The sequence below is a fragment of the Sphaeramia orbicularis genome, unplaced genomic scaffold (genome assembly GCF_902148855.1).
Source record: "Sphaeramia orbicularis unplaced genomic scaffold, fSphaOr1.1, whole genome shotgun sequence".
Lineage (NCBI taxonomy): Eukaryota > Metazoa > Chordata > Actinopteri > Kurtiformes > Apogonidae > Sphaeramia > Sphaeramia orbicularis.
Window position 1 is genome coordinate 168,481 of NW_021941454.1, and position 14,349 is coordinate 182,829.

The 14,349-nt window shown below is 41.3% G+C and overlaps 1 protein-coding gene across 2 annotated transcripts in view; it reads left to right on the forward strand.

Moving 5' to 3' along the window:
• Window positions 1–13,504, forward strand: part of LOC115415830 (phosphatidylinositol 3-kinase regulatory subunit gamma-like) — a 25,402-nt gene extending 11,898 nt beyond the window's left edge. For both annotated transcript variants that reach the window (XM_030129478.1, XM_030129479.1), the window contains exons 2-9: window positions 5,372–5,516; window positions 8,866–8,964; window positions 9,062–9,242; window positions 10,697–10,822; window positions 11,132–11,451; window positions 12,482–12,556; window positions 12,703–12,873; window positions 12,972–13,504. In XM_030129478.1, the coding sequence (XP_029985338.1) occupies window positions 5,372–5,516; window positions 8,866–8,964; window positions 9,062–9,242; window positions 10,697–10,822; window positions 11,132–11,451; window positions 12,482–12,556; window positions 12,703–12,873; window positions 12,972–13,170 (1,316 nt within the window). In that variant the 3' untranslated portion in view covers window positions 13,171–13,504. The remainder of the gene's footprint in view (window positions 1–5,371; window positions 5,517–8,865; window positions 8,965–9,061; window positions 9,243–10,696; window positions 10,823–11,131; window positions 11,452–12,481; window positions 12,557–12,702; window positions 12,874–12,971) is intronic.
• Window positions 13,505–14,349: the final 845 nt, after the last annotated feature.

Consider the following 14,349-nt stretch of genomic DNA (forward strand, 5'->3'; position numbering starts at 1 on the left):
TTGTTGCTTTTCCTTCCTCTCTGCAGCTTCATCATCCTCATCTTCTTTCTTCTTTTTTTGCGTTTGCTCTCTCTCTTTCTTTCTTTCTTTCTTTCTTTCTTTCTTTCTTTCTTTCTTTCTTTCTTTCTTTCTTTCTTTCTTTCTTTCTTTCGTCAGCTTCAGTTCTATCCGTTCTTTTAATTGTCATTGTACATTTTTCTTTGTGTTTTCTTCATCTTAAATCTTTTTCTAATCTTGTAACTTTCACTTTTTCATTTCATTTCTTTTTTCTTTCTTCACTTCCTTTCTGTCTTTTAATCCTCATCTCATTCTTTACCTTTTCTTCTTCTTCTCCTCTTGGACTCTTAACTCACCGACTTTGTATTCGTCGTCGTGTCTTTTGTCGCGTTTGTTCAACTCTGTACAAATCAGAGGTCATTATCGAAGCCGGAACAAAAGCCGTGACCTTTGACCTCTGGGTCCGGTCGACCTTAAACCTCAGAATCCTCCAGAATCCTCAGTTTGTCGGACGTAAAACCCACTCATTTCTTCCTTTTCTCATGTTGTCAGTTGAATTTCCTTTGTGAGCCTGGTGGTCCGAGGTGTCTGGCGCCGGTTCTGACCCGTACCGTGGCGTTTCTCTGGTTCTTTTCGGGGCCGAACAGTTCTGTGTGCTGATGCAGCGTGTTTTCCGTGTTGTCGTGACGCTGGAACACACCCACGCTCAAACTTACGGAATCGATGCCACATGCTTTGTTTGCAGCATGAAGCGTCGCAGCAGACGATGCGTTCACTGACTTTATCGAATAAAAACACAGTGAAACGTTGTACTAGTAGTTTAACAAAGGGATGCAGTGAGTTTTATATTTGTTGTATTTGTGAGTTATTTTTGTATCGCTGATCTTTTGTTTGTTGGAGCCGTTTTCTGCAGAATGGGATGAAAATGACAAACGGATGCAAAGAATTGAGTCAAATAAAACCAAAAAACTGCACATAAACGCTGAACAAATGCAATAAAACCACTGTCACCTGCACAAACAAAGGAGAGATAACATATAAAATCAACTGTCACATGGTAAAATGACCAAAAATAGTAATAATAATAATAATAATAATAATAATAATAATAATATGGTAAGTACTAAATGTGGTTTCAAAGAATAAAGCATTTCTGAAACAATACGGTGCAAGGTTTCGAACTGTCACGTGTATAAACTGTCGAAATAAGATGTTCTACGTTCTTTTTTTCTGCAGATAAAATCATTAACACTACAGATGGATGTGGTTTTATCTATGAAAGTGCAAAGTGTGTCGACTTCACTTGTTATTTTGAGGTTCTTTCTTAAGTTTGCAATGAAAAAAAAGCACAAAAATAGCAGTTAAATGTAATAAAATGTCATTAAAGTGAGTGAAATCAACCCAACGTCAGCAGGTTGTAGATCTGAAAAGTCCAGGATCAGTGTTTAATCTGCAGGGTTTAAAGGACCGGATGTGTCGGATCAGAACCGCAGGACCCTGAACGCACCACGGGCCGACCACCAAACGGCTGCTCTTTGTGTTTATTGTGTGTCCGTTGTGCGTCCGTTGTGTGTCCGAGCTGCTGTCATTGTTCAGGAGGCGGGGCTGAGCGCGTGCAGTGACACCGTGTTGTGTGGTTGTTCTTTTGTCTGCTGGGGGGGGGGGGGGGGGGGGGTCGCGGGGGGGGGCGGGGGCTTCAGCTGCTGATCGCCTTTGTTCGCTCGTCCACTCTCTCTCCTCGATGGTGTGTCTTGTTCAACACGTCTGTCAGCGCCGTGATTTTGTTTGTCAGTGTCGTCAATGCGTGTGATCGGGTGCCGATCAGGTCTGGGTTCTGGTTCTGGTTCTGGGGTGGGTTCTGGTTCTGGTTCTGCTTGTGTCACACGTCGTCTTCATTGTCCTGAACTTCTCAATCAGAATCAGCTGGTTTGTGATAATCAGGTTATTGATCAGTCCCTTTAATAGGTTTGAAGTTTCTTCTGAACTCCAGATTAAAGTGAAAACGGGTCAAAAATCAGAAAAATGATCCATGATTAAAGCTGACACGAGTGTAAACGCACATGTGTGTAAACGCACACGTGTGTGTTTGTGTCACGGTGTCGTCTTCATTGTCCTGTTGTTTCCATTAAAACTCAATATAATCAATGAAAACACTAATCAATCAAAAAGTTCATAATGAACACGTCACTGTCAGACAGATTTGACTTCAGTTTAAAGATTTTTAAGACTTTTATTTAGAATAAATTTATAAATGATGTAAGTACAGTGTGAATACATGTGTGGATTTACACGTGTGTACTTATACGTGCGTACTTATACGTGTGTACTTGTGTGTGTACGTGCATGTGTGTTTATGTGATGTTGTCATCTTCATTGTCTTATTGTTTCCTGTAAAACTGAACATTAATAATTGATCCAAATGTTTCCATAAATAAATCAGTTTCTGTAAATGTTTTAGATTTGTTTTTTTGTTTTTTTCCCAGTTTTTTGTGCATTTTTGTCATTTTCACGGTTTTTTGTTTTCCCGTTTTTTGGATAAACTTTACACAATAATTTTAAGGAACAATAATGATCCATAATTAAACCTGACACATGTTCAAACACACGTGTGTGTTTGTGTGACGTTGTCGTCTTCATTGTCCTGTTGTGTCCATTAAAACTCAATTTAATCAATTCAAATAAAAAAGTTCAAAATAATCACAACTTCCAGGTAGATTTTATTACATATTAGATCAGTTTTAACAGATTTTTAAGACTTTTCTATAGAATAAATAAATAAATGTGAATGTATGTACAGTACGAGTATGTGTGTGTACTTATCTGTGTGTAGTTCCATGTGTGTACCTTTGTATGTGTCCATACATGTGTGTTTATCTGATGTTGTCGTCTTCATTGTCTTATTGTTTCTTTAATAATTGATCTAAATGCTGACATTAATAAATCATTTTTAGTAAATATTTGACTTTTTTCATTTGACTTTTTCTTTTGGTTCATTTTTGTCCTTTTTGTCTTTTTTTTTTTTAACTTTTAGCAGCTTAGTTGTTTTTTTCCCCCAAATTCCTGTTTTTTTGGTTTGTTTGTTTGTTTGTTTTTTCATTTTTACACATTTGACAGCAGTGAAAACAGTGAAATGAATTTATTCTCTTGATGATTATTTTACTCTTGAGTTTGTGACTTTGACTCATACTTTTCTGTTTCTTTTGTTTCCATTTCTTTTTCTTTTCCATTTCTTTTCTTGTTGCTTCTGGTCCTGCTTCGGTTTTAGTTTTGTCCTTTTTTTTTTTTTTTCTTTTTTTTTTTTTTCCAATCATGTATTGGTCCACTTTAATCCATTTATTTTGTCAGTTTTTTTGCTTTTCTGACTCCATCTCCGTTGGTTCTGTTTAAAAACACTGACGGAGGGAAACGGTTCCGTGAGGCTTCAGATGTTTCATCAAACACAGCGACGTGTTCAAATGTTGGAACTTTATTTACATTTATTCAAACTGACAAAAATCTGCATCACGACACAAACACTGAGGGTTATAATGGTCGATGTCGACGCCCCCCGGTGGCGGCAGAACTTCACTTCACTTAAAAATATGTTTAATGTGTGAATGTCCAGGTCAGGACAGAAAACTCCTCGGGTTAAAGGTCAAACTGGTGCATTCTGGGACAGTTTTGTGTGTCGGTTGTTACTGTGATGCAGGGTTTGTCCTCCTCCAGTGCATTGTGGGAATTCCTCATCATGTGAATAAAGCGTGATGTCCTTCAGGAGGATCCAGACGTGGCTCAGACTCTGAACCTGGTCCTGGATCCAGATCTGACTAGGACTCTGTTTATTCCAGAAACTAAAACCTCGCTGCAGGGTATTGTCATCAGTTCGTCGTCCATCTGTCCGTCCGTATGTGCAAACACTTTGGCATGGACTGAAGGCTGAGGGATTTCAAGTGCAGGCACGTTATATTTATGAAGTATATATTTTTTTAAAAATAGTTTTTCTGTTTGTTGCATCAAGTATATGTTTGTTTTATTACAAACATGGCATTTAAAGGGTTGAAAATGTGACAATTATTGAGTATTTGGTATTTTATTTGATGAAATACAAAAAAGTTACAAAAAAAGTCAAAAACCAAACTATATGAAAAACATGTTGACGTTAATACTGCACAGATTACACACTTTAATTCAAAGGACTCTGGTTATTTAACCCTTTATAGGTCACTCATAGAGATATGTGAAATTCACAGAACAAGACTTTATTACCTTTATTGAAAATTTTCAAAATTTTCTGTTATGTACAAAATCAAGGTGAATGAAGTTACCATATTTGGTTTCTTACAGTAAGTGGCAAAAAAAAAAAAAAAAATCCAAGAAGTAAATATAAAAAAATACACTAAAAACACATGTGAAGATGAAAGGAACCTGTATTTGGTCCCCTTAGAACCTTCCTTTGGTGCCCTTAGAACCTGTCTTTGGTCCCCTTAGAACCTGTCTTTGGTCCCCTTAGAACCTGCCTTTGGTCCCCTTAGAACCTGTCTTTGGTCCCATTAGAACCTGCCTTTGGTCCCATTAGAACCTGTATTTGGTCCCATTAGAACCTGTATTTGGTCCCATTAGAACCTGTATTTGGTCCCCTTAGAACCTTCCTTATGTCCCCTTAGAACCTGTCTTTGGTCCCCTTAGAACCTGCCTTTGGTCCCCTTAGAACCTGTCTTTGGTCCCATTAGAACCTATATTTGGTCCCATTAGAACCTTCCTTTGGTCCCCTTAGAACCTGCCTTGGTCCCCTTAGAACCTGTCTTTGGTCCCATTAGAACCTGTATTTGGTCCCATTAGAACCTGTATTTGGTCCCCTTAGAACCTTCCTTTGGTCCCCTTAGAACCTGCCTTTGGTCCCATTAGAACCTGTATTTGGTCCCATTAGAACCTGTATTTGGTCCCCTTGGAATCTGTATTTGGTCCCCTTAGACCCCCATGCTTGCTGGTCCAGACCCCTGGAGACCACATCGGACCACATTGGTCCTGGAGACCACATTGGACCTCAGATTCTAGACTTGCTGTCCTCACTGGAGCTGTTACGGTCACTGTCTTGGAATGTGTGTTGAAATGACCAAAAATAGTCACTTGCCCACTAAAGGCTTAATTAATGGTTAATCAGTTGTTTCATCATGGTTCAGACCTGTTTCTAAGTTTTCTGTTGTTGTCGACTCAGTGAATGTTCACCGTCGAATGTTTGCTCCTGTTTATGGTTACTGTAAGTGTGATGCTGTGGTGTTGCCTTCATGGACGTATGGAAACGCCAACGCCATGTCATCATCATCACATGTATGAGTGAACAGTTGTTGTTCTTTCATTCTTCTTCACTGACCCGTTTCCTCTGTTTCCGTTTCAGCTCTTCCTCCAAAGCCCGTCAAACCCCAGTCGACGTCCTCGGGCTCGGTGGGTGGAGTCAATGGGGGCGGAGTCAACGGCATCAAAGATGGAGGTTGCGGAGGTTCGCTGCAGGAGGCCGAGTGGTACTGGGGGGACATATCCAGGTACGGACAACAGCGGAAACATTTACACCGGGTCGGTCAAACATACGGCTTTAAACATCCGACAAAGAGTCCGATCGGCCGGTGGGATGAATTTACAAAGAGCAGAAATTACACTGAAGATACGAACAGTGGCGGGTTTTAGTTTAGGGTCCACTTACAGAACAATAGGATCTGAAGTCTAATAATATAACGGTCGGTGTATCTGTTGGTAATTGGATTTTATTTTCAGAAACAAAAGAAAAACTAGTGGTTAACTGATTTGTTTTAAAATACAAGAATTAAAGTTGAATTTCAAGGTGTTTTTCTTTTTCTGTGTCAAAACAGATAAACCAAATTTAAAAAAACGGATTGATTTTCATTTTCTCTAAGAAAAAATAAAGTTTCTACCGACAGAAATGGAAAAATGGACCAAAAACACCTGTTTTTTTTTTTTTTTCATTTTCTGAGAATTTGGATTATCTGTTTTGACACTGAAAAAGAAAAGCACATTGAAATTCAATTTTAATTCTTGCATTTTAAAACAAAATCAATTAATCACGAGTTTTTATTTCGTTCCTGAAAAGAAAATCCAATTACCAACAGATACACTGATTTATTTATTTATTTATTTATTTATTTAATCTATTTCAAACATGCAAAGAAACAAAATAAAACAAAACAGAGCAAAAATAAGACAAAAACAAAATAACATTTAAATGAACAGAATCTATCTTCAAGTACGTGCAAGTCTGAATTTTACAAGAAAAGGAGTAGGAAGAAGAATAAACTAATAAAAAAAAGAATAAACTAATAGAAGAATAAACTAACAGAGAGAAGAATAAACTAATAGAAAGAAGAGTAAAGTAATAGAAAGAAAAATGGATAGAAAAATAAACTAATAAAAAGAATAAACTAATAGAAGAATAAACTAACAGAGAGAAGAATAAACTAATAAAAAGAAGAATAAACTAATAGAAGAATAAACTAACAGAGAGAAGAATAAACTAATTGAAAAAAGAATAAAGTAATAAAAAGAAGGATAAACTAATAGAATAAAATAACAGAGAGAAGAATAAACTAATAGAAGAACAAACTAACACAGAGAAGAATAAACTAATAGAAGAGTAAACTAATAGAGAGAAGAATAAATTAATAGAAAGAAGAATAAACTAATAGAAAGAAGAATAAACTAATTGGAAGACGAATAAACTAATAGAAGAATAAACTAATAGGAAGAAGAATAAACTAATAGAAAGAAGAATAAATTAATAAAAAGAAGAATAAATTAATAGAAAGAAGAATAAATTAATAGGAAGAAGAATAAACTAATAGAATGAAGAATAAACTAATAGAATGAAGAATAAACTAATAGAAGAGTAAATAAATAAGAAGAATAAACTAATAGAAAGAAGAATAAACTAATAGGAAGAAGAATGAACTAGTAGGAAGAAGAGTAAATAAATAGGAAGAAGAATAAACTAATAGGAAGAAGAATGAACTAGTAGGAAGAAGAGTAAGTAAATAGAAAGAAGAATAAACTAATAGGAAGAAGAATGAACTAGTAGGAAGAAGAGTAAATAAATAGGAAGAAGAATAAACTAATAGGAAGAAGAATGAACTAGTAGGAAGAAGAGTAAGTAAATAGAAAGAAGAATAAACTAATAGGAAGAAGAATAAACTAATAATAAGAATAACTAACTGAAAGAAGAATAAACCAATAGAAGAATAAAGTAATAGGAAGAAGAAACTAATAATAAGGATAAACTAATAGGAAGAAGAATAAACTTTATCATAATAACATATAAATACTGACAAATACAAATGTTTGTTTTGTTTTAGTGCAAAAAACCCATTTATCTCTAAAAATATTTACATTTAAAAACTATCTAAACAAAAAAGACGTGAAAAACCTGAACAAATATGAACCTGAAATGTTTTATGTGAAATCAGTCCAATGTGACCAGTATTCTGCCAGTTATTAGACGATCAGTCTGTTCTGTTTGTTCTGGTTCTATGGTTTAACAGACGTCCACTTGTATAAATACGTACTGTCCAGTTCACCGATCGTCTCCGTCCGTATGCGTCATTCTGAACGTACGTCAGTTTTTATCGATGGTGTTTTAGACGCAGCGTCTGAAAAGTCGTCTCTAAATCGTCCAAACTGACCTCCTTTCAGTCCAGTCGTCATAGCAACGGACGAGGAGATGGAGATTTTCCAAATGAAACGTGTGGTAACGACCGAATGCAGGTCAGCGTTTATTTATCGATGAGTCACCGATGAATCAGGAGCAGAATCATAACAGGCTGGGTTTGTTTTTAGGGAAAATCAAACCAGTTTATTGAGTTTAAGTCTTTGGAGACGCTCGTGTCTGCGGCGCCACGTTTTCAACCACCTTGTTTCAGACGACTGGAACTGCAGAACCACCATCTTTGATCTGAGGTCGGGTTCTTTCTGTTGGTCTAGAACACATTAGGGTAGAGGTCTGCACTGGCTGAGGGGGAGGGGTGGAAGTGGGCGGGGCTTAGAGCTGCAGAATGCAGTCGGTGAGAGAGACATGGAAGATTTTTATCACTTTTATCAGCGTTTTAGTGGTGAATTCTGTAAATAATTATATGTCATAGTGATAGTGCTGTTTATGAGTGTTCTACTAGTGTGATTTGACTTGGTTTTGTCGGGTTTCACTAGTTTTTGTTTGTTTTTCACCTTTTTTTTCACTGTTTTTTGCAGTTTAGTTCTTCCTGAAAAAAGGTGTGAAAGAATTGACAAAAAAAGACATTTTCTGACACTTATTGCACGAACATAGAGAAATCTAGTCCTGTTATAATGGGAGCCATTATAGGATTACATTAGTGAAATTAACCGACCAATCAGGAGCTGAGGACAGATCTGACTGAGCACGTGCAAAAACCAAACTACCTCAAACGTGGACGATTTTACATATTTAACTGGACAAGGTCTGGGTTTGGACCATCGTGTCCATCAGTGAACCGGTCCAAACTGACATGAACCAGGCCCCCATTTCCTGGTGTGACATCACTCGCCTCTGTTTCCTGGTGTGACATCACTAGCCTCCGTTTCCTGGTGTGACATCACTAACCACTATTTACTGTGTGACATCGCTAGCCTTCATTTTCTGGTGTGACATCACTAGCCTCCGTTTCCTGGTGTGACATCATTCGCCTCCGTTTCCTGGTGTGACATCACTAACCGCCATTTACTGTGTGACATCACTAGCCTCCATTTTCTGGTGTGACATCATTAGCCTCTGTTTCCTGGTGTGACATCACTAACCACTATTTCCTGTGTGACATCACTAGCCTCCATTTCCTGGTGTGACATCACTAACCACTGTTTCCTGTTTGCGTTCAGGGAGGAGGTGAACGATAAGCTCCGGGACACGCCCGATGGGACGTTCCTGGTCCGAGACGCCTCCACAAAGATGCAGGGAGATTATACGCTGACACTAAGGTAGGACCAGAACCACAACCAGAACCAGACCACCCCAGCCTGGGTCCAGACTCCAACCCATCTCGTTCTTTTTTTTTTTTTTTTTTTTTTTGTGCAGGAAAGGAGGAAACAACAAGCTGATAAAGATCTACCACCGCGACGGGAAGTACGGCTTCTCGGAGCCGCTGACGTTCGTGTCGGTGGTGGAGCTCATCGGTCACTACCGACACCAGTCCCTGGCCCAGTACAACACCAAGCTGGACGTCCGGCTCATGTACCCGGTGTCCAGGTTCCAGCAGGTCAGTGAACGCACCGCTGTGCCTTATCTTGCCTTCACCAAATGACCCATGTTGCATTCACATGCTTTTGTTGTCATAGTGACATGAAAAATGACTGGTGGTATGGTGCATTTATGGACCTGCTACAGTTTTGAACATGTTCATTCATCTGATAGAGCATTTGTTTATAACATATAATTATTACCTCCGCCAAGGAGGTTATGTTTTTGCCAGGGTTTGTTTGTTTGTCTGTCCGTTAGTGTGCAACATAACTCAAAAGTTATGGACAGATTTGGATGAAATTTTCAGGGTTTGTTGGAAATGGGATAAGGAAGAAATGATTAAATTTTGGTGGTGATCGGGGGTGGGGGGGCCCATGGGGGGGGGGGGGGGGGGGCACTGATCAGCCTTGGCAGAGGTCTGCGCTCTCCGAGTGCTTCTAGTTTTTAATATATATTTAATTTTTTTTGCTGATTGTGTACTAAAACATGAATAAATTAACAAAATTCTGAACAACATGAACAAAATAGAGACAAAGTCAAAGAGAAAATGAACAAAAATGTTTTTCATCCAGGATCCAAGACCTGGTCCTGATCCTGGCCCAGGGTTCAATCTTTGATCCTGGTCCTGGATCTTGGGTCCAGTCTTGGATCCTGGGCCTGGATCCCTAGGTCCAGTCTTGGGTCCTGGTCCTGGATCTGGTTCTTGGGTCCACTCCTGAGGTCAGTCTTGGGTCCAGTCCTGGATCCAGTCTTGGGTCCAGGTTTAATATTACCACTATGGCAGTTTACCCATGATGCACCTGTAGTTTGGATCTGTGGTGTTTGAGCGGTAAAGGTTGAACCTGTTCTGTGGTTTCACCAGGTCTATGTTTATGTTTCCTCTTTCGTTACCTTGGTAACAGACGTGTTCCTGCTGTGTTGTCGTGTTACGTTCATGTGTCGTCGTTGCGTTGGTTTGTCCTGAAACTGCAGCTTCAGCAGGTCACTGGGTTATGGCCGTGGTTCAGTGTTTGGTGAATAATGGCAGACGTGGTGGCGTCGGAGCGGTGCCGTCCTCCCAGAATGCACCTGTTCTGCAGAGGAGTCATTAGTCAGCCAGTGCTCCCAGTGCATTGTGGGTGGTTTATTAATGAGCCTGTTCAGGAGTCGACCGACATCAGCAGAACCAGAGTTATCGTACCCAACGAATCCAGGTTCTGGGTCCAGTCTTGGGTCTGAGTTTTGGATCCTGGTCTTGGGTTCAGTCCTGGGTCCTGGTCTCAGTCTGGATCTGACTCTAGTTCTATATTCTGTGTTTGGGTGTTGGATCCAGTTCTGGGTCCTGGTTTTGGATCCAGTCTTGAGTCTGGATCCTGATCCTGGTTCTGTGTTCTGGTTCTGACCCTGGTTCTGTGTTGTGGTTCTGACCCTGGTTCTGTGTTCTGGATCTGACCCTGGTTCTGTGTTCTGACCCTGGTTCTGTGTTGCGTTCAGGACCAGCTGGTAAAGGAGGACAACATCGACGCTGTGGGGAAGAAGCTCCAGGAATATCACAGCCAGTACCAGGACAAGAGCAGAGAGTACGACCGCCTGTACGAGGACTACACCAGGACCTCACAGGTACTGCCGGGACCACCGGGTCTGGACCGGGTTCACATGTTACATTACATCATAAATATTCAACTTTGGGTCCATTTGTGAAGTTATTTTCTACAGATTATGACAGAAGATATTGTTAAACACTGTAAACTCTGAACATAAATGAACTAAACATACATTTACACAATAACTCACTCTCCTCCTCTTCTTCCTCCTCCTCCTCCTCCTCTCCTTCCTCCTCCCCTTCCTCCTCCTCTTCTTCTTCCTCCTCCTCCTCCCCTTCCTCCTCCTCTTCCTCCTCCTCCTCCTCCTCCTCCTCCTCCTCTCCAGGAGATCCAGATGAAGCGAACCGCCATCGAGGCCTTCAACGAGACCATAAAGATCTTCGAGGACCAGTGTCACACTCAGGAACGCTACAGTAAAGATTACATCGACCGTTTCCGCCGCGAAGGAAACGACAAAGAGATCGAACGGATCCTGATGAACTACGAGAAACTCAAGTCCAGGCTCGGAGAAATCCACGACAGCAAAGACCGGCTGGAGCAAGACCTGAAGACCCAGGCCCTGGACAACCGCGAGACCGACAAGAAGATGAACAGCCTGAAGCCCGACCTGATCCAGCTGCGCAAGATCCGAGAACAGTACCTGCTGTAAGTACCAATCTAGAACAGGAAGATTCAGAACAGTACCTGCTGTAAATACCGATCTAGAACACACAGATCTAGGACAGGAAGATCCAAAACAGTACCTGCTGTAAGTACGGATCTAGAACACATAGATCTAGAACAGGAAGATCTAGGAAAGAACCTGGTGTAAGTACGGATCTAAAACAACAAGATCTAGAACAGTACCTGCTGTAAGTACAGGTCTAGAATGTAGAAATCTAGAACAGGAAGATCCAGAACAGTACTTGCTGTAAGTACGGACCTAGAACTGGAAGAGCTAGAACAGCACCTGGTGTAAGTACAGATCTAGAACACAGAGATCTAGAACAGGAAGATCTAGCACAGTACCCACTGTAAGTACCGATCTAGAACAGAAAGATCTGGAGCAGCACCTGGTGTAAGTACAGATCTAGAACACGAAGATCTAGAAAAGTACCTGGTGTGAGTACGGACCTAGAACAGAAGGAATTAGAACAGGAAGAGCTGGAACAGCACCTGCTGTAAGCATGGATCTAGAACATTAAGATCTAGAACAGCACCTGGTGTAAGTACGGATCTAGAACAGGAAGATCTAGAACAGAAAGATTCAGAATAGTCCTTGGTGCAAGTATGGATCTAGAAGAGAAAGATCTAGAATCGAAAGATCCAGAACAGTACCAGGTGTAAGTGCGGATCTAGAACAGGTAGACCTAGAACAGGAAGATCTAGAACTGAAAGATCCAGAACATGACCTGGTGTAAGTACGGATTTACAACAGAAAGATCTAGAACAGCACCAGGTGTAATTACTGTTCTAGAACACTTAGATCTAGAACAGAATAGTCTGAGGGTTCGTGTAGTTTCCATTGTCCTATGAAGTAGTGATTATTAATCATGTCGTTATCAGACAGTTTCAGTCTCATCTGGTCCAGGAACCAGATCCAAGTCCATCAGATGATCGAACTGGTCCTGAAGTTGGACTAGAACCTGTTTGTGTGTTGTTGCTTTTTCTTGATGGTCATTGTGTTTGTGTCCAGGTGGCTCAACCACAAAGGGGTTCGACAGAAACGGATCAACGACTGGCTCGGCATCAAGAACGACAACGCAGACGAGTGAGTCACCAACACTGATGCTAACGCTAGCAGCTGCTAATGCTAACAGCTGTTAATGCTAACATGAACCCACTGACAGTTCACCGGTTTCTGCCAAACTAACACCAAAATGTGTCTGTTGTTGTCCGTCTGTCGTGCGTGTGCAGCGTTTCCTCGGTGACCGAGGACGACGAGCCCCTCCCCCACCTGGATGAGCGGAGCTGGTTGGTCGGGGACCTGAACCGGACCCAGGCCGAGGACCTGCTCGGCGGGAAACCGGACGGGTCCTTCCTGATCCGACAGAGCAGTAAGAAGGGCTGCTACGCCTGCTCCGTGGTGTGAGTACACAGGCCCCGCCCACCGCAGCCAGGCCAATGTGGGCGTCGACAGTACTGACCGTGTGTGTGTGTGTGTGTTTTTGTGTATGTGTCCGCAGCGTGGACGGCGAGGTGAAGCACTGCGTCATCTACAACACGCCGCGGGGCTTCGGGTTCGCCGAACCGTACGACCTGTACGGGAGCCTGAAGGAGCTGGTCCTCCACTACCGCCAGGCGTCGCTGGTCCAACACAACGACGCCCTCAACGTCCGCCTCGCCCACCCCGTCTACGCGCAGACGCCGCCTGGACGCAGATGAACCCGCCCCCCCCTCGGACACAAGGCGGGGAGGGGGCGGAGTTTGACCGGAACAGACCGTAGATAGAGTTTAACACTTTAACGCTGCAGCTCACACGTCAGCCACCTTTTGGAGTTTTATATTTTTACGTGAACTCTTCGGAGGGCATTGTTTCTAAAGAACTGCTGATTTGCACAAGGAAGGTTTAACGTTTGTGAATGTGAAAAAACACGAAGGAAGGAAGCGAAGGAAGGAAGGATTTCCGAGTTTCAGGTTTGACCCGCTGCTACCTAAACTCCAGCTCACACTCTGGACCAGAAACTCGACAAAAAAAAAAAAAAAAAACACAAAAAACCCCACGTCGACACATTCCCGTTTTGTTTCCTCTTCCTGTTTCCTTCAACGTTCGCAGTTAATCCGACGTCGGCGTCTGTTTGACCTGCGACGTTCGAGAAGCAAAAATAATGTAGCATAAAAATACTCGACGACGGAGGCTTCGGCGTCCACAGACTGCTGCTGCTGAGGGGGGAGGGGCTGAGGGGAGGGGGGCGGAGCCAACAAACACTAATATAATATAGTCTAGAAGAAGAACAGGAGGCGGGGCTTGTACAAACTCGGGTTTCATTCGCTTTCGTGGATTTGTGTTGTTTTTTTTGTTGTAAAAAGGCAGCGTCACAGATCTGAACCACAGACCAAAGGAGGTGGAAGGAGAAAAGAGTTTGTTCAGAGGTTATTTACATTTAATTTGTCTTTGTGTGTTTTTTTTTTTTTTTTTTTTTTTTTTTTTTAGCGAATGAAGGTGAATGAAAGCTGACGAATGGTGTGTTCGAGGCCACACGTAAAACACAGGTTCAGTGTTTGCACCAGAAAAGCCTTTTTTGGAAAAAGCCAAATGGTTCATGAACGGACCTTCAGGAAATACACACGGTCCAGATAGAAGCACTTAAACCAGACCTGGACCGGATCCTGGACCAGACCTGGACCAGGACTCTGAGACTCAGCTGAACCTCAGTCTGATTCTAAAGGACTTCCACATATCGATTATCTGTTCAACTCTAGTGTGTAAAACTGCAAATCTGAAGTTTTTAGAACCTGAAATAAAGTTGAATCGTTCAACTTTATTTTACTTTTTCTTTGCTGGAAGAATTTTAAGGTTTTAATCCTTTTTCTGATCAAAATATTTATTTAATGAATAAAATA